General features: G+C 43.0%; 1 protein-coding gene across 4 annotated transcripts in view; it reads left to right on the forward strand.

Moving 5' to 3' along the window:
• NPTN (neuroplastin) overlaps positions 1-13837 on the forward strand; it is an 85390-nt gene extending 71553 nt beyond the window's left edge. For 2 of the 4 annotated variants that reach the window (XM_006888316.1, XM_006888318.1), the window contains 4 exons: positions 4339-4615; positions 11250-11259; positions 12196-12270; positions 12786-13837. In XM_006888316.1, coding sequence (XP_006888378.1) covers positions 4339-4615; positions 11250-11259; positions 12196-12256 — 348 coding nt within the window. In that variant the 3' untranslated portion in view covers positions 12257-12270; positions 12786-13837. Of the gene's footprint in view, positions 1-4338; positions 4616-11237; positions 11260-12195; positions 12271-12785 lie in introns of all 4 variants that reach the window. The other 2 variants (XM_006888315.1, XM_006888317.1) reach the window with 2 other exon arrangements.
• The last annotated feature ends 4807 nt before the right edge of the window (positions 13838-18644 follow it).

The raw sequence follows: 18644 nt of genomic DNA on the forward strand, positions 1-18644 counted from the left end.
GTAAATGCTTTTTTTTAAGAGGTGAGATCATTAGGTGGTTGTTTATTTTTTGGTACAACCAGAAAATGTGGGATGTTAAAATTGTGGAGGGGCTTTGGATGTCACTGTAACATTCCATGGGGAAAGGGACGGTTTTTATATCCCATAATACATAGTATACTTAATGATAATTTGGAGTCTTAGTCATGCATTTATGACTTGAACATTTTAAATTAAGTCTATTTTCCATATTTTTTAGATACATAAATTAGAATATTGTTTAGTAAAATTTCTTCTTAAACATAACCACTCCCTTTTCATGGCTTTCTCCCTGTCAAAACTATGTGGATTCTGTAACATCTTTGGTCTTAGTAATCCAGTTTTCGTAATAACCTTGTTACGTGCTGTGAACGGTTGAAAATTTGAATGTGTAGTGTGTGTGATAGTAAATTGTGAATTAGTGGGATTTAATGATGTGACAGTTTATCAACAATTGAAGATATTGGTACTTATTTTCTTCTTTATGAAAACTTGCCTCCAAATTGAAAGCTGGAAGGTCACTGGAATTTAGAAAGAATTATAACTACATGGCTTTTTAGATTTTTGGTACATGCATTAAGAATTGCGTACAGGTTGTTCATAATGTCTCTGTACTGGCCCTTAAAACAACCAATAAAATATCAATCATGAAAAAAAAAAGTGGTTACAATTCAAAGATCAATAGTAGTGATTAGATTTCAGTTAAAAATCAAGCATATTACTCCTATTTCTTATGTCATTGTTAGAAAATTTGATAGCAGGGTTAGCCCTGGATTAATGCCTTTAAAAATCAGTTTGTTGAATAGTGTGAAACTTAGTTGAGTAGTGAAATGCAATATTTTTAATTTTTTTCTAGATATTAGGAAAACTGCTTTACTCTTACTTCCTTTTTAGGGCAGAGCCTTTCTCTTTCTTGAACTCTTTGTTGTTTAGTTGAGTACTTCTCATAGCAACCGTATGAACATGAGATATGAACCCCGCCCTTTTCCTGTGCCATCTTTATTATCTCTGACACACTTAAGCCCATAACTGCATCAGTCCATCTGTTTGAGAGTCTTCCTCTCTTTCGCTGACCCTCCTCCACCTTTCTAAGCATGATGTCTCTCTCCAAAGAATATTCTTTCCTAGTAACATGTCTAAAGTATGTGAGACAAAGCTTTGTTATCCAAGCTTCAGAAGAGTACTCTGGCTCCACTTTTCCCAAGACATATTTCCAAGACGGCGGTGGGACTCCCAGGTTAATTGAGGTTTGGAAACAGGAGTGGCATCTACTTCCTAAACCACATACCTCTGGAAACTCGATGAACTTGGAGAAATGACGATAGTTATAGAAAGGCTTCAGGCCTTTTGTCGCTACGAGTTGTGCTTGACTTGACAGCAATTAACAACAACACAATATGAAAGATGGTGGAATTTTTATACCAACTTAAAGCAATTTTAGTCTGGTCTAATTTTAACATCTTACAGTCTACAAGACCAGCAGTGTCTTTTCTTTTTTTTCTTTTCAGTGTAAGGCAGGTTGAGTCGGGAGGACAAATAACGGTTATTTGCATTTTTTTGGGTGTGGGTTCCCCCCCACCCCCATTTACTCTTGTTGCCTCTTCTGTACTGTCAGCTAGCCTGTGAGTGAGGCCACCCAAATCCTGGATCTTGGTCAATTCTGAGCTTCTCATCGCTGGAAACTTGCTTCCAGAAAGCAGCTCTCAGAGGTGGAGGAGTTTGAGTATCATGGCTGTCCAGGTGGTGGGAGGATCATCTGATCCTCCTTGTAGCCAAACAGCCCTTTCCTGAGAAAGGCACACCTAAGGCATATCCTCGGGTCCCCTGTCTGGACAAAGATCTGCTGGAAAAGAGACAGTGGCTTTCCTTTCTTCCTGGCCTCCACAGTCTGAGCGAGTCTCTTGCTGCTCACTCTTTGAGCTCACCCTTTGACTGCAGGGTGAAAGGACGCCATGCACACACAACTCGTTTCCTGGCGTCCCCAATCTTGTGTTGTCCTTCACAGCCTGGGGCTTAGGCAGTAACTAGAGGTACCTGCTAGATGGAGCGTCCCTTTCCATTCACTCTGGGAGGACTATCTTGCCCCTCCCTTCTTAGCATCATTTTAAAATAGATTTTTCCTTCACTGTTTAAGCAACTTTTATTTTAATGTGAGAATTTATAATCCAAATTACATTTCCCTGCTCATTTATATCAATCCTGTTGCCTAAAACAGAACTGATAAGAAAAACAATTTCATAGTAAAGAATTAGAATATTAATGATATTTTCAAGTTTCATGTTGGTTTTTTTCTCAGGGTCTATTAAACATTAATTCCCCACCCCCCCACCCCCACCCCCGTATTTTACTGTTTTGGTTTTGTTTTTAAAAGAATAATCTGGGGGTAGCATTACTTGCTAGACCTGGCATTTTCTCAGTCTGTAAAGTTTCTGTTCCCTTTTTTAAAAAAAAATTTCTATATTTCAATTGTTCCCCTCCCCTTAATATTTATGTTACTCTTTTTCTGTAAAATTGTGTGTGTATATATATGTATATATGTTGTTGTTAAGTGCCGTCGAATCGTAGGCGACTCATAGCGACCCTATGAACAAAAGTTCTCAATGCTTGTGTGACTTTCATCCTTTCTCTAGGTTCATAAGGGTTTCCAGAGGCAAGCTGTTAAGGAAGTGGATGCCACTCCTGCTTCCAAGCTTGTTTTAATCGGGGAGCGCCACCAAACACTGTCTGCCATGGGTAACCATTAAGGCATTTGACACATCAGTGTCATCAGTGTCACATGGTTCAGCTTCACAGTAACCACAAGCTACCTCTGTACGGCAAGTGGACACACTAGGGCTATACGACCTAGAAGAATATAAAGTTCTACAGCTTGCTCAGCTCCACAATCAACACTGGGGACCAGCAGTCAGGCAGGAAATCAAAAGATGAATTGCACTGGGAAAATCTGCTGTCAGGGACCTCTCCAGAATAGTGAGAAGCAATGATGTCAGTCTGGACACTAAGGTGTGCCTGATCCAGGCCATAGTCTTTACAATTACTTGCTATCCATCAGAGAGCTGTACAGTGACTAAGGATGACAAAGATTTGCTGATGCCTTTGAGTTGTGGTGCTGGAGAAGAGTCTTGAACATATGAGTTTGTTTTCATGGTTTCTGACCATTTGAAACAGTTGGAAATAGTGTTCTGTTGATTGCTTTTTGGGCAGCCTCTTTACCTCAGTGGGCTTCTCAAACATATGACGAAGTTGTGAGTTGTGCATGTCTGACACCACACCAGTGGTTTTTACCAGCAGAAGTGTGTGGCTTAAATAAAAGGAAACGGCCATTCACTCCCTGGTATGCTTCCGATGGCTCTCTCCATTATCTGCAATAGGGCAAAAGGATTGAGTTCCTCTTGGTATTGATTGCATTGACTGAAGGTGGAAGTTGCATGTGAGGTGCTCAGGAACTGCCTAGTAAGGGTGAGACTGCCACCTATGACACTGTTGTTGTTGTTGTGTGCCATTGAGCCGGAGCTGACCCATAGCTGGCCTTTCAGCAGGTTTTCAGGGGCAGTGTAATCGCACATGAGGAGAGTGCCCACCTTTCTCCTGTGGAGCAGCTGGTAGATTTGTACTGTGCCTTTGTTAGCAGTGCAGCTCCTTAGCACTAGGCCACTGGAGCTCCCCTTAATGGCACAAGTCACTTGTAGTTGTTAATAAAGAGCAGAGGATTACTGAGCAGATAAAGTAGAGGTTAGAGAAACTGGGGGAATTCCAGGTTCAGCTTCTTAGAACAATTTCTTTTGAAGGTTCCGAGTCTCCCCATCAATCATCTTGTTGGTGCTCCTGCCGGCAAGTCAGTCCTCACTGACACCCTAAGTGCAACCAGACTGGACGATTGTAAGCCATGAGGTTTAAGAGACTGGTTTTCAGAAGGAGATCACTAGTCTTCCAAGTTCTTAGTCTGGAAGCTCCACTGAAAGCTGTTACGTATCATGCACAGACAGACCTCTGACCAATCCTATTTCCTGGCTTTGGGTTGGTATTTTCCAAATGTTTAGGCTGTAGGTCCCCACTCACTACATGCAGGTTGGAGAAGCCCAGAGGCCCAGTGCTGGCGGAGGTGTTGGCCTTCACTGTCCAAGACTTGCTAATTTGTTATTGTTGATGATGATACTGAAGGGAGGTTACCAGTGAACTGTGCTCAGTTCCTTGGACAAGCATGGTCTGGCTAGGTGAGTGCTAGGGTGTGACCTCTTCCCAGCCTGTGTCCCACACCCCTCTTGTGGGCATTACTAGCTCATGTAGTCTTACCTTGTGTATTTTTTTTCTGTCCCTGAGCAGGAAATTAACAATACCACTGGCCGCTTCTTCGTCATCAACAAGGAAAATTACACCGAGTTGAACATCGTGAACCTCCAGATCACAGAAGACCCTGGCGAGTATCAGTGTAATGCCACCAACTCTATCGGCTCTATGTCCGTCATCACCATCCTCAGGGTACGGAGCCACCTGGCCCCTCTCTGGCCTTTCCTGGGAATTCTGGCTGAAATCATCATCCTCGTGGTGATCATTGTGGTGTATGAGAAGAGGAAGAGGCCAGATGAGGTTCCTGACGGTAAGAGCAGCCCTGCAGAACGGCACTAACACTGGGCTTGATGCCTTGGGGGGTTTCCAGGTACCTCGAGAAAACTGTAAGGAGACTGGGATTCAGGCCCAAAAAGAGAGAAGGACTTTCTTAGGCTGGTTCCTCACTTCCGGCCCACAAGATTTTTTGCCTTAGCCACGCAGAACTCCTTGTCTTCATCCATCTATTGGAGTAGTTTCCAAACCTGCCCTTCACACCCCACGTGGGGAGCGGCAGCTGTCACCTTTGTTCAGCTCTGTCTTCCTTCAACACAGATCAGCAGGCAGATAGAGGAGAATCCAAGCCAAGCCTAGAAGCCACCCCAAGGCCGTAGGACACCTGGCCTTTCAGGCAGATTTAAGGTGTATAAGTGGTGGCCATGTGGTCACCTGGTGAAGCCCCTGCGACGAGCTAGCCTGTGATCTCCCCCAACTGGTCTCTTCTTTAGGTCTTCAGGGTTCTTGGCTTTTCACTCTGCCTCTCACAGACAAGGATGGTGGGGTGCAGCTGATCTAGTCAACCGCCCTCTTAGTATAGGATGAGATAGCCAGGCCAGTGGCTCAGGCTGGTGGGGTCTGAGAAGAGAGGGGGTAGGATCATGTGAACCATAGTGAATCTTAAGCTTTGGCAAGACCCAGAACTGAAATCTTTTCACTAGAAGTGTGCAATGATTGGCCACTTCTGCAGTCAGCAAAACTCTGGGAAAATGTGGGTTTTTTAAATTTTTTTAAATTTTTATGTGAGTGTACCGTCAAATCAGATCTGACTGGTACAGGAGGAGATTGTCCCTCCTTTTCCCAGCAGAACATCTGGTGGATTCAAACCGTGTGCCTCTGGGATTGTAGTTACAGCTTCTTGCCACTAGGCCACCAGGGCTCCCCAAAATGTGGGGTTTTTTGGTCAGAGATGTTCTGTTTCTAACGGGGAGACACTGTCCCATCGTATCAGGTCCAGGCAGGCTACCAGCAGCCTGTATCGTAGTCTGTCCCACTCTTAACACCCTCCCCTATTCCAAGGAAAACAAATTCATCAGCCAAAAGTGTGCCCTGAGCTCAGTGGAAGCTGGCTTTGGGTGATATTTGGGTTGTTGGCTGGAGCTTGCCCTGCAGTTTTGTCTGTCAAATGATGGAACACCAAGACCTGGGTACCCCACTGGATGAGGGAGAATCCCGAGTGAGGAGTGGTTCTCGCTCAGAAGTAGTGTGGCCCATAGGCACACCTGTGGGTTTCAAGGCTTTGGAAGGACATGTTTGTGGCCCCCTCCCTTCCCTTTATTCTTAGCTGTGCTCCTAATGGAATGAGTACTTTACCGAGAGGCTGGTGAAGACCTTTTCTGCAGAGAGAACGCAGTGGTGGGGAAATCAGGTGGAGCCCTTCCTAACATGCACGCAACAGTGGACTGGGCTGGTGGGGTGGCCAGTGTGGGAAGCAGATGAGCCTGTTCAGTGAGTGGTCCAGGTTTCTGCAATGTTGAGTGGCCCCAGGATTTCTACTTCACAGGCCATAAAACTGGGGCTCTCTAATGCTTTTTTTTCTCTAGATTTTTCTTTTCTGCTATGTTAAGATTTCGAAGGCACAGTCCTCCTGTATTTTGACAGAGCTGCCCATCTTTCATGTGTTTTCAGCTTTGACTCTGCCACAGTTCTGCTTTGTTCCTGTGAAGGGCCTGTTCATCCTTTAAAACAGCTTACTTTGTTAAATACTACTTTCCACAGTCTGCCCTTTGGAAAGGTCGAGAAGCTAAAAGTCAGGCAGGAGTCTGCAAAGATGAGCTTTAAGACTTGCCTTTGATATTGAGATGTTGCAGAGTGACAGTGGCTTAGGGTGTCCTCGGCTCCAGGCTTCATTATAGGAAGGTGTTTAGCTTACCAGTTTGCTAACTGCTGCTCAGATGGGACAACTGGTTAGTGTTGGCTCCATCTGACAAGTGTCTAGATGTGCCTGTCCAGGGAAGCACATTACCTGCTGGTCAGCTGGCTAGTCAGCTCAGATGTCTGTGACCTGTAGATCTTCTGAACCTCTTCCTGTAGGGAAAAATACTCTTTTAAGTTAAATAAGTATAGGCACTTAACAAAGCCTACGTATAAGAGATGCCTACGGGGTAAGTACAAAAAGAATAAGTCCTTTTATTCTCTTGGGAGAATTCTATAATGCAAACAATTGGAAAAAAAATGTTGGGATAAAAAGTTATGGGATATTGGAATGACTGCAGTGCGGTTCCCTTCCTAAGGGTCCTGTGGTGCAGCCCCCACCTCACTTGGCAATTCCACCCATGGCTCCTCCCTTGTTTCTCCCTTCTCTCCGCTCCCCTGGCTGCTCCTTTAGTCAGTTTCCCCTCAACTCCTTTGCAGTTCACAGCAAGAATATACTTACCCATGGGTCAGACCCATTTTTAGGGTTCCAGAGTCATTCATCTCAGTGGCACCTAACAATAACAATGTGTGTACCTCCCTTTTTAGAATGAGAGGGACATTATATCTGGTACCGATCTGGAGTTTTAGAGAGGATGATTGTCACCTCTCAAGAACTCTTCTGTGTTGACTTATTTATGCTTTTATCACAGTGGGGTGTTTTTTTTTCTCCCCTCTGCAAAATAATAAACCTAGCATGCTTTTTCTCTGCCAGAAAAGTACCTTATTACCAAGATATATCCATAGTTTATTTCAGACCCGCTGAATTTTTTCTTGTATGAACTATGAGTTCAAACATGGGTATTTATATTTGGGGCATTCTGAGTTCTCCATCGCTCAGAGCCTTAATAGGAGAAAACTCTGAAAAATATTAAAGCTTACAAACTTGCATATTTATAGTGTGGTTGCAATGTTATTACTTTCTTAGTGAGGAACTGGGTTTTTAAATCCCACTAGATAAAAATATTCACTTTCTCACCATGAACATGCTTAGGGTTAAGGTTTACCTGCTTCCTGAAAACAAAAGGCCATTTCTTTTTATCCACTGAAATATGGTGAGGTTATCTTAGCTGTGACCCTCATATCTGTGCAGCCCTGGCCTTTGTGTGGGTGACTAGAGGCTGTCTCAAACGCAAGTTATCTCTGCTGCATTTTTACCCTCAGTGTTTTCAAGAGCTGATGAGATGGCTCATGGAGCCAAAAAGGGTTTTTCCCCCACTTATTCACCAGTTTACTGTATTCTCTGAAAATGTTAAATGATAGTATTCAAAAAAAGACCAAGCCAAGCTGTCCCTCTAGCCTTACCTCCATCTGACAGCCACCACGTGCTCTGGCTGCCATCTGTGGTGGTCCCCGCATATGGGCATGATGTAGAGTTGACTGTGCCCAGAGGAGGGCTGGTAGGAGTTTTCTAGTCCCCACTCCCCAGGTCCCTGACAAGGCGAGAGTAAACCTGCATTGCTGTCCTCAGCTCTGCTGGAGATAACCTGGGGCCCTGTCATACTAACATAAAAGAGGAGGGGATCATTTAAGTAAGTGAGCGCTGGTTGGCATCAAGAAGTTTACTGTTTTCACAGTAGGGGGATGATTTTTACTCTTTTTAAGTTACTAGTAGAGAAGACATCTGAAGTTTTATTTAGTCATTTTAAGTGACTTAATATTGGCAGTTGCTCTGTGGGAGAAATATGGGCATTCTTAACTGCCTCTGAAAACCCTCTGGGGGTCAGCTGTTAGTGGGTTCTGACTTGCCGATACACAACAGCAACATGGGCAAATTCTCAGACACTTCAGAGGTAAGAGCTCTTCTAATGTTTCAGACTCTGTTAGTTGGTCAAAGCATGTGTGTGGTAGCAAAGAAAAGCAAAGCAAAGCATGAAGTCTTTACCCCTGGCTCAGAACTGTGGAAAGGAAATGGGACCTTTAAAATGATCTCCATACACACACTCAGTGTCTTTTGACGAGGAGTCAGCTGGTTCAGTACCAAATTGCAGATGGAGAAAATAAACTAGGAACAGGAAAAAAAAATCTTAGAAGATTAGAAACCACAAAGTGCCCCCCTCAGAGAGATGAGGGCAGTGAAAAGGCAGCTTTGACCAGACAAATCTGTTAGCTTTTCAGTTTTCTCTTTTGGAGGTGACACTCCATGAGGCATCCATTCCGGCATCGCAGGCCCTCCTCAGTGTGGAGGCTGCGGGGCCTGTGCTTGGGAACACTCACTGCACAGGCTGGAGAATCCCTCCCCTGCACAAGGTGCATCTCAGGCAGCTTGTTTCTCTCCCTCAGTCCTCTTGAGTCCTCTTCCTCTCGTCCAGCCTGTGGTCCTGAGGTGGAGAGAACTGCCTCCTTAGTTAAGCTGGCTATCTCTGGCCTGCGGGTTTGGGGATATGTTGATATTTGTCGGTTACTATGACTTCTTTTTTTTCCCCTTCAATTGCATCATACCCTTAAAACATGGTGGTAAGTGAGCAATATGCATGCTTTTGGAGTTTGTTTAATCTCCGCTTCAGTCTATACAATGCACAGTTCATAATGTTAACACTTTCTTCAAGTTTACTTCATTCACTTTCACAACTAATTTGGATTTCAGTTTGCTGTTTAATCCTCATTTACTTTGATTTTCTCGTACCTTTTTTTGTTTTCCTTTACTGTTCTCTCCCTCTCCCCTGGTCTTCCCCCTTTGGGGTCGTTTGCTGTCTGAGTTGTCAGGGAGTGTGGGGAGCACAGTGGGCAGTGTAGGGAAATGCTAGGCTCCTTTCTATGTTCTTAGTGAAGTAGGCTTGGGAAGAGAGGCGAAGGGTCTCTCAGATGAGGACACCAGTGTGAACCACACTGCTCCCACCTGTAGGCATGGCAGCTACACTGGCATCACTGCTGTGCAAACACCTCCATGCAGCCTTTTTGCACGTTATCGGCTTGTTGGGCTGGAAAATGATGTTACTAATCAGACACCTGGGAGTACCCTCACTGTCAAAAGAACGTCAAACTTCTGGTGCAGAGTGCTTGGATTGGTGACTATGCTTGAAAAGATCATCCTGGCTCTGGCAACTCCCTCTACCCCTTTGACTGCCCTTGCCTTTTCTGCTAAAAGCTGGGGAGTAGATGGTGAGGTTCTTGACTCTGCTGCCTCGCAGAGCATTACAAGTCCCATTTGCTCTTTTTTCCTTTACACCTGTCCTCTCGTGTGCCCCCCCTTCCCCCCCCCCCACACCCCAGTGCTTAGTTGCTAGTGGGTAGCCGAGCTGACCTGACCAGGATGCTGGCTCCTGGGAGTGGAGAGGGGAGGCCTAGGCGAGGCTTGTACGTTCTAGGACCTGGTGCGTGTCTGTGGACCTCACTGCATACCACCCAGTGTACAGATGTCCTCGAGTCTTAGTGTGTTCTCTGCTCCTGTTCTGATAGTGTACTGTTGTTAGTAACAGACTCCTGTGGACACTGCCGTGTCGCTAGCCTGTTGTTTGGCTGATGAGTCATTGGTTTGTGATTAGTTTTTGGTTTTGTTTTTGTTTTGTATTTTTGTTGTTGTTTTTCTTTTCCTTTTTGCTCCAGTCACTGTGTGTGCTGGCAGTGGCTTTGCCTCTCCGTTGCCTCGAAGAACAGGTGGAGCAATGTCTCCCTGTGACAGACATTCCTCCTGATGTGTGCTCCCGCAGACGCCCACACCGAGACCGGTCTCCATACTGCTTCATGTGCACCTAGCCCCTTGTGGAATCCTGCTGCGAGGTTTTCTGTTCGCCTCCATGAACCCGGGCCACAAGGGCTCGCTTGGTCCCCCCGACTTGTGGAAAAAGACACCAAGAGCACATGCTTGTTCACTCCCTTTTGGGGTCTTCTTTCCACCCTAACATCCTTAACCCTCCCCTGCTTAAAGGGACCCACTTGCCCTTAGCTGAAACAGCAAAGAAAAAAAGTCCTAAATAATTTTCTTTTAAAAAATGTAGTATGTTCTACACCCAGATAATAGATGCTTTTTTATTTAAATTTTTTAAAAAGCTATGCCCTGGCTCACTGGGGTTTGAGTTCTGGTTTTGGCCAGGGCAGAGCGGGCCTGCCTTTATCTGAGGGGTGCCGCCATCCACCTCCAGCTCGGGTGGTTAGCACAGCCTCGGGACAGACACTGGTGCCCTCATGGCCGATCCAGTCTAGGTTCAGCCTTTGGGGCTTTTCCTTCCTCCCTCTCTCTCCCAGCCCTCAAGATTGTGAAACATCACGAAATTGGGGTGCGCTGGGGGGAAGTGAGGGTGTGCAGCTAAGCGTGCTGCATGTGCACACCCGTCCCCAAGTAGGACTGAGGCCTAACTGCACACATTCACCACAAGAAAACAAACAGCAGGATTTTACAACTGAAATGTTGGTTTGTCTTCTCATCTATTTATGAGTGAACCACTGGAACTTGGGGACAAGATGACTATAATGATATTGCACCCTATCTGTCCGCTACAGTTGCAGTTTTTCATGACAAGCATTCCAAGTGTTAACTAAAACCATTGAAACAACATACCTGCCATTAAAAACCTGAATCCAGAAATAACTCCATGAGTGTTTTGCACCTCCCGACGGAATGGCCTTGAATAAATGCTATGACTAGCCATGTTTGCCACTTGCTGTTTGTTCTTCTGTTTACCCTTTATGCACAGTCTAATAATGGTTTTCTCTTTTCTTTTTCTGTCTTCCAATGCATTATTACAATCCAAACATCCACCTAGATGATGAACCAGCTGGGCCAATGTAAGTACTTCACTGGACATTTATCCAGTTTTTGATAGAGTTAGTTTGTATTGCTGTTTAGCAAATGAGGTCTCCCTAAGATTGTGGGGGAAGCTGGTGAACGAGTGAGTGTTGCAGTGCATCCAGAGATGGATGTTGACTTGACTGACGATCCTTTGGTTCCCAGGACAGTGCAGTTTGGTGTTGGTAGCACAACTAAGGAATACCATGGGGGAAAAAGAAATGTCAAAGTTTGTCCATGGTATATGAGTAAATTGACCTGGGAAGGTGGCTGCCATCTGAAGCGTCAGGTTTTATTCAAATTGATTTTAAGCTGTACTACAGCATGGCTCACTGTCTTGCTCCATCAGCAGTTGGTAGTATCCAGAAAGATGGAACTGCACCTGTTGTATAAATCCCCACAATTGGCAGGATCTCCTAGAAGCGGGCTGAAGAATGAATGGGTGGCCAGCTTAGATCAGTACCACAGAGCACACCACTGCCCAGGGATCCCTTTATGAGGTGAAAAGGGACAGTGGAGACAACGTCCACAATGCAGCCTAGGGGATAAAGATGGGCAGTGTGCTCCCATAAAGATTGACAGCTTTGGAAATCACAGAGCAATCACAGATTGATAGCTTTGGAAATCACAGAGGGTCACTGGGAGTTGGAGACCACTCAGTGGTAGTGGGCTTGGAATAATTACCATTGCTGAGACAAAAGGGACATTACCGGTCTGCTGCCTGCCCTGGGAGTCAAAGAGATCTACTAATTGAAGGTTGGTAGGCATTACATACAAATAAAGGATCTTTTAGGCACTAAGAATGTGCAGTAAAATTTTTACTACACCAGGGATGGTAGAAGGTGAAAGACACCCTGTATTTCCATGTGTCATAATTTCAGAAGTTGCTGCTGACTTTGATGTTAACGCTTAACAATGCAATTTTTCCTCCAAAGGAAAACCAACTCCACCAACAATCACAAAGATAAAAACTTGCGCCAGAGAAACACAAATTAAGTACTGCTTCTAATGTAAGTATGGCCTTTTTGAGAAATTTTAGAGATTATATTGAAATGAATGTGCCTATCTTGACTTTGTTACAAGATGTTCAGTAGTCTCTGTGCGGTTCCAAGGTCTTGCAGTTCATTCCAGAGCAACCGATGCTGGTGGGACAGGTCCTGCTGGCCCCATCCAGTGGCTGAAAGGCAGACCTTCCCGCGGTGGGGTTTCACTTGTTTACATAGGTGTCATCTCAGAATACCTATGGTAACAAATTGTCACTTTCTTAGGTGCATTGTTCCCAGAGGTCAGTTAGCCCTGCTTTGCCCTTCAGGGCACACAGTGGTGCCCAGCAGTGGTGGGCCCAGTGCACTCTTTCCAGGCACATGGAGATCAGAACTTCACACTGCATCCCTGAGCATGTTGTTTGAACCAAAGTGCTGTTTTCCATGTCTTCTGATGCAGTCCTGGGTAACAGTTCATATTCTCATTTAATTTTCTTTCTTCTTCTTTTTTTTTTTTTAAAAAAAACCCCCACCCCAAACAGATCTTTAGGTTCCTGAAACTGGTGGCAACATGACCTGCTAAATTTTCTGCTTGGACCTCTTTGGTTCTAGAACTCCATTTTCTCCCCTTTCAAGTGCGCAGCACCACGACTGTCTAAGCATGCCTTATTTAGCCTCTCCACTAAGGATGACTCGCCAGACACATTTTAAACAATGCTTCAGTGTAGAAGGTGTAAACTATTTTGGGCTTGATGTGCTGTGAATGTTGCTTTTTTCCCCTCTTTGTTAAAATACTTAAATAGAAGTGAAAAGGTCCTCTGAGGATCAGATCATGCATGCGCCATTTTTTACTGACTGCAGCTGTTAAATTGGCAAAGCTCTAAAATGCACTGCTGCCATCTAGTGATACATTTTTGTAAAGTACAGCAAAACCTACAGATATATACAGTATATAAATATATATATATATATTTATATTTTTGGGGGTGGGAGAAATCCAAAAATAAAGTAAATGCTTGTTTCATTTTTAAGCTGCTGATATTCACTCCTTTATTGTATGTTGTCAGATGAGGAAATTGTGCAGTTCCAATAAAAATGAGTAATATAAACTGAAATTATAATTTTAAGGGCTTAACCTACGACTTTCTTAAGAAGCTGGTACAGTCCATTGAATGAATATAATGAACTACAGTATATATGTATGATTGCTTTTTAAGTGATTATTTTTTTTCCTGTTAAATCATGTACATTCTAAATCCTTTTGCACTGATGTGTTCAACCTCATTCTTGTATATTCAATTAAGGCAAACTTTTATAATTTACCCTTTGTTTTCAATGACCTTGAAATGTTACAGCATGGTGATATTCTATGCAACTAGTTATACTTTTTTGGTTTGACACTGTATTTTTTTTTCCACATTGATTTGATGGTTGATTGTAGATTTTATAACCTAATAGGGTTCTCAAGAAATATGTAACTTTAGATGCATGTACTTGTGTTTTGTGTAACTGTTGAAGTGCAATGATGTATAAAAAAAGGTGAATTTACCTGTTTTTAAAAATAAAACATTGATAAAAGGTGTTTGGAATAATACTCTTTATTCTGATATCTTTGGTAACTATAGAAAGGCACCTTCCTCAATTAGATATCTTGGGTGAATATTAAGTTCTCAACTCTGTCAGCTTTTTTAGTTCCTTCTCCACTTCTTCCACAAATGCTGGAAAATTCTGATCCATAAGGCATAAGCGGAGAAAGGGCCCGATCTCGCCAGCATCCCATGCAGACTGCTGATAGGCCAGGGCCAGCTCCTCCGATGCCAGGACAGACTGTGGGAATCACAAATGTCACTGTTAGAGTGTGTGGGCGAATGCAAGAGTCTGAACACAGAAAAATTGTTCCTTAAGAAAAGTTTAGAGAAACTGGTCAAAATAACTCTATAGACAGAGTTCCTTTACATAACAAATTTACTGTTACATTTAATCATCTAGATATGTTGAGATCCTTCTTTAATGAAGAACACTGTTCTGGCTTAGGAAGAAACCTGTGGATAAAATACATGAGCACAAGTAACTTGGTCCTGCTCCCCCATCTCCTAGTGTGGGAGCTGTGAACCGTGCCTGTGTGCAAGCTGTGTTCTGAGGTTGCAAACAGACCACTGTGCAGTACCATAATTAGTTCATACATATCATTTTTTGACCCTGTGATGTTTGTTCTCAAAAGTTTAAATTCCATTGTTTTTGGTATATGTTGGTCTGTAAAATTTCACAGACACAGAAGCATCATATTATGAACCCTGCAAAACTTCCTTTATGCCATCTCTTTCCAAATTCTCTCCTTGACATTTTTAATTCCCAGGAACTGCTGAAGAAATGATGCCTTTGAGTTGTGGTGCTGGAGTACTGAACATACCATGGACCACCTAGAGAATGAACAGATCTGTCTTGGAGAGGGTGAAACACAAGTTTCTTCTTGGAGGCTAGGATTTTAAAGCTCCATCTCATACACTTTGGGCACGCAGCCAGGAGGGACCAGACCATGGAGAAGGACATCATGCTTGGATGGGAGGAGAGACAGCATAGGAGAGGAAGACCCCGGATGAGATGAATCGACAGAGTAACTGGGGTAATGGGGCTAAGTGTGTCAGAGTGGACAGGGCAGGGTTCAGAGCTGCTGTACATAGGGTCACTATGGGACATAGGCGACTCGATGGCACACCACAACAACAACTACTGCTGGTCTGTTCTCTATACCTTTGGTTTTGTCTTTTCCAGAATGTCATAAATATGGAATCAAAATAGATAGCCTTTTGAATCTGGCTGCATAGCATAATGCACTGGAGATTAACCCATGTTTCTGCATGTAAGTAATAACCCATTGTCTGGAGGTGTCATGTTATTCTTCACCTAAGTATATGTAGATTGTCCTGCTTTTTTTTGCAATTAATTTGCTATAAACATCCACAGACAAGTTTCTTTGTGAACACAGGCTTTCATTTCAGTTGAGTAAATACATAGAAGTGAACTGCTGGGCTGTTTGAAAGGAGACCATATTTTTTTTAAGTAAATAACTTATCCTGCCAACAGCTTCTTAACCTTAGGAAGTTTTATGGGCTGTTTTAAAGTGTTGCTATGCCAATTTTTAAAAAATATGTCATTGAAAAAATTAATTCATATACCATCTTGTGGTTTTGATTTTCAGTAAGTGATTCAAGTCCTTTTTGCTTTCGGCAGCCTGCATGTTAGTTTTGTTACTGAGTCTTCCTGATGCTGTCACATAGTCCAGTTTCTGGGATTATTTTCTCAGCACACAGATTGACTCAACCACTCCCTGTTGCTAAATTGGTTCCAGCGCCATCAGATTTCTGAGGCTGTAATGCAACGGGGGGGGATTTTCCATCTTTCTCCCACAGAGCTGCTGGTGGATTGGAACAACTTGAGACGCACAGTGGGTTAGCAGCACAACCTGCTAGGGACTATGACATCAGAGCTCCCTAGAGATTGAGCAGATACAGTAAAAGGATACAGCTTCCCGGATTTTAAACCATGTTCAAATGACTGATTTCTTGGTCCGTGTACAAGTTCTCATTAGCACAATAAAGAAGTGTTCTGGAATTCCCATTCTTCTCAATATTACTTAAAATATATGATCCACAAAGTCTAATGCTTTTACATTAGTCAGTAGTCTTCAGTAGGATTTTATTTACATGTTTGCTAGTTTCCACATTCTGTGGGATTACCTTTTTTTTTTTTTTTAATTAAACAAATAAGGATCTCTTTTAGTTGTTTGTGCAGGTAGCTGCCTTTCAAATTTCATAGCATAACTGAGTGAGTGTACCCAGGACAGTATGTTGAAGCATTTCAGCTGGTCTTTCAGCAATTCCTGGTGCCTTTTTTTTTTTTTTTAATTTTACTGTTTTGCATACAATAATTTGTTTTCATTGTGTTTCATGACATACATTGTTGTTATGTGCCATCGAGTTGCTTGTGACTCACAGTGACCCTATGTACAAGAGCCCTAAACCCTGCTCTATCCTATGCCAACCTTATTGTCTCTGACACACCTACTCCCGTTACCCCAGTTACTGAATCAGTTTATCTCATTGAGAGTCTTCCTCTCATGCGCTGTCCCTCCACCCTCCCAAACATGACGTCCCTCTCCAAGGAACTGTCCCTCCTTATAACATGTCCAAAATATGTCAGACGAAGCTTCAGAATCCTTGCCTCCAAGGAGCAGCCCAGTTTCACCCTCTTCAGGACAAACCTGTTTGTTCTCCTAGCAGTCCATGGTATACCCAACACTCTTCTCCAGCACCACGGCTCAAAGGCATCAATTCTCTACCATCCCTAGTCACTGTCCAGCTCTCTGACACATAGTACGCAATTGCAAAGACTATGGCTTGGATCAGGCACACCTTAGTCTCCAGCCTGACATCATATCTCTTCAGTGCATACATAGTAGCGGTTTTTCCTTGTTTTTATTTTATACTAGTTCACTGACAAAGTTTGTCCGCATTGTTTTTCCCACCAGATCTTTCCCATTTCCTTTTTCACCCCATCCTCTCCTCATCGAATTGTGTGACCCTCTGATTAACACCATCACCACCTCCGTCCATCCTCACCTTTCTGTTCTCACCTTCCCACTCTTGGATCCTTATACACATTTTACATTTTAGTGGTCTTATACAGTCCAAATGGGAGCAAGTTAGTTTACTCACCATAATGCTTTCTAGTACCTCCCATGTTAAGTAGTGATTTACAAAAGCATTGCTCTTGCATGCTGCAAAGTATTCTGTTGAATGAATGTACCATAATTTCTCATCCATTCGATTATGCTTGGACATTTAGGCTGTTTCGTGTTCTTGCGACGGTGATTAATGCTGCTATGAACACTGATGTAAAAGTCTCCGTTTGTGCCTCAGTTCTTATTTTCTCGGGTATATTCTAAGCAGTGGAATAGCTGGGTCATACAGAATTTTTATGTTCAGCTTTTTGAGGAAATGCCAGACTGCTTTCCAGGGTGGTTGTACCATTTTACAATCCCACCAACAATGATGTATAAGAGTTCACATCTCACCACATCCTCTCCAACATTTATTACTTGCTGTCCTTTTAAACTTTGCCACTGCTACTGGAGTGAGATGATATTTCATTGTGGTTTTGATTTGTATCTCTCTTAATGCCAGTGATTTTGCGTATTTCTTCATGTATCTGTTGGCCACCTGAATATCATCCTCTGTGAAAAATCTTTCCATGTCTTTTGCCCATTTTGTAATTGTTATCAGTCTTTTTCTTATGGAGGCCTATAGGATTCTTTTGATATGAGACCTTTTTCTGAAATGGTATTGCCAAATGTTTTTTCCCAGTGAATAGGTTTTCTTTTCACTCTGCTGGGAAAAGTTTTTGATGCACATAGGGATTTAATCTTTAAAAGGTCCTATTCATCAATTTTATCCTCTCCAGAGTGAGCATTTCTGGCTGTATTTGGCAGTCTCTTTATACCATAGATTAGGCCGTCTAAGCTTGATGCCAGTTTGTCTCTGATACTTTATGGTTTTGAGCTTTACTCCCAGGTCTCTGAACCACCTAGAGTTGATTTTTGTGTGTAGTGTGAGATGTGGATCCTGTTTCAGGTTTTTGCAGGTAGCAGTCCAATTTTGCCAGGTGCCTTATTTTTTTGCCAATGTCTTCCATGCAGCCTGGATTTCTTCATTCGGTATCATTGTTTCTAGATCGTATGTCACCTCCTGAAATGACAGCGTTGACCAATTTTATTTGGTACAGTGACTGTATTCCTTTTACCTCCCTTTGACACTTTTTACATCACTCAATATTTTATCCAGAGTCCCGCAGTGTTGCAACTCGAGGTTTGCCTGTTTTCCTTCAGTTTTTCCCTTTGGTTTTCTAGCTTCAGATCTCCGCATGTTCACTGTAACACTCTAACACATATTCTGTTTTCTCGTGCTACTTTTTAAACATCATCTATTCAGACCTCTTACATCATTATTTCTTTATTTCATTTTAGCTTCTCTACATTCTAGAGTATGGAGATAGGACATGTCCCTGGTGTACACCCTTCCCAATTTTGAACCATACAGTGTTTCCTGGCTCTGTTCTGATGATTGCCTCTTTCAGGTATTAGCACGATCACGTGTTCTGGGATTCTCATTCTTCTCAGATTCAGCTACAGTTTGTTGTGATCCACACAGTCAAATGCCTTTGCATAGTCAATGAAACACAGATAGACATTCCTCTGCTTTCAGCCAAGGTCCATCTGACATTAACTATAAGATCCCTAGTACTATGGCCTCTTTTTTATTTATTTTTAAAATTTTAATTTAGTTTGTTTATTTTTCATTTCAATGAACATCTACAGAGATTTTGGAATTCTATTCATTCATTGT

This window comes from Elephantulus edwardii, unplaced genomic scaffold (assembly GCF_000299155.1).
Source record: "Elephantulus edwardii isolate Elephantulus edwardi_28Jun2011 unplaced genomic scaffold, EleEdw1.0 scaffold00066, whole genome shotgun sequence".
Lineage (NCBI taxonomy): Eukaryota > Metazoa > Chordata > Mammalia > Macroscelidea > Macroscelididae > Elephantulus > Elephantulus edwardii.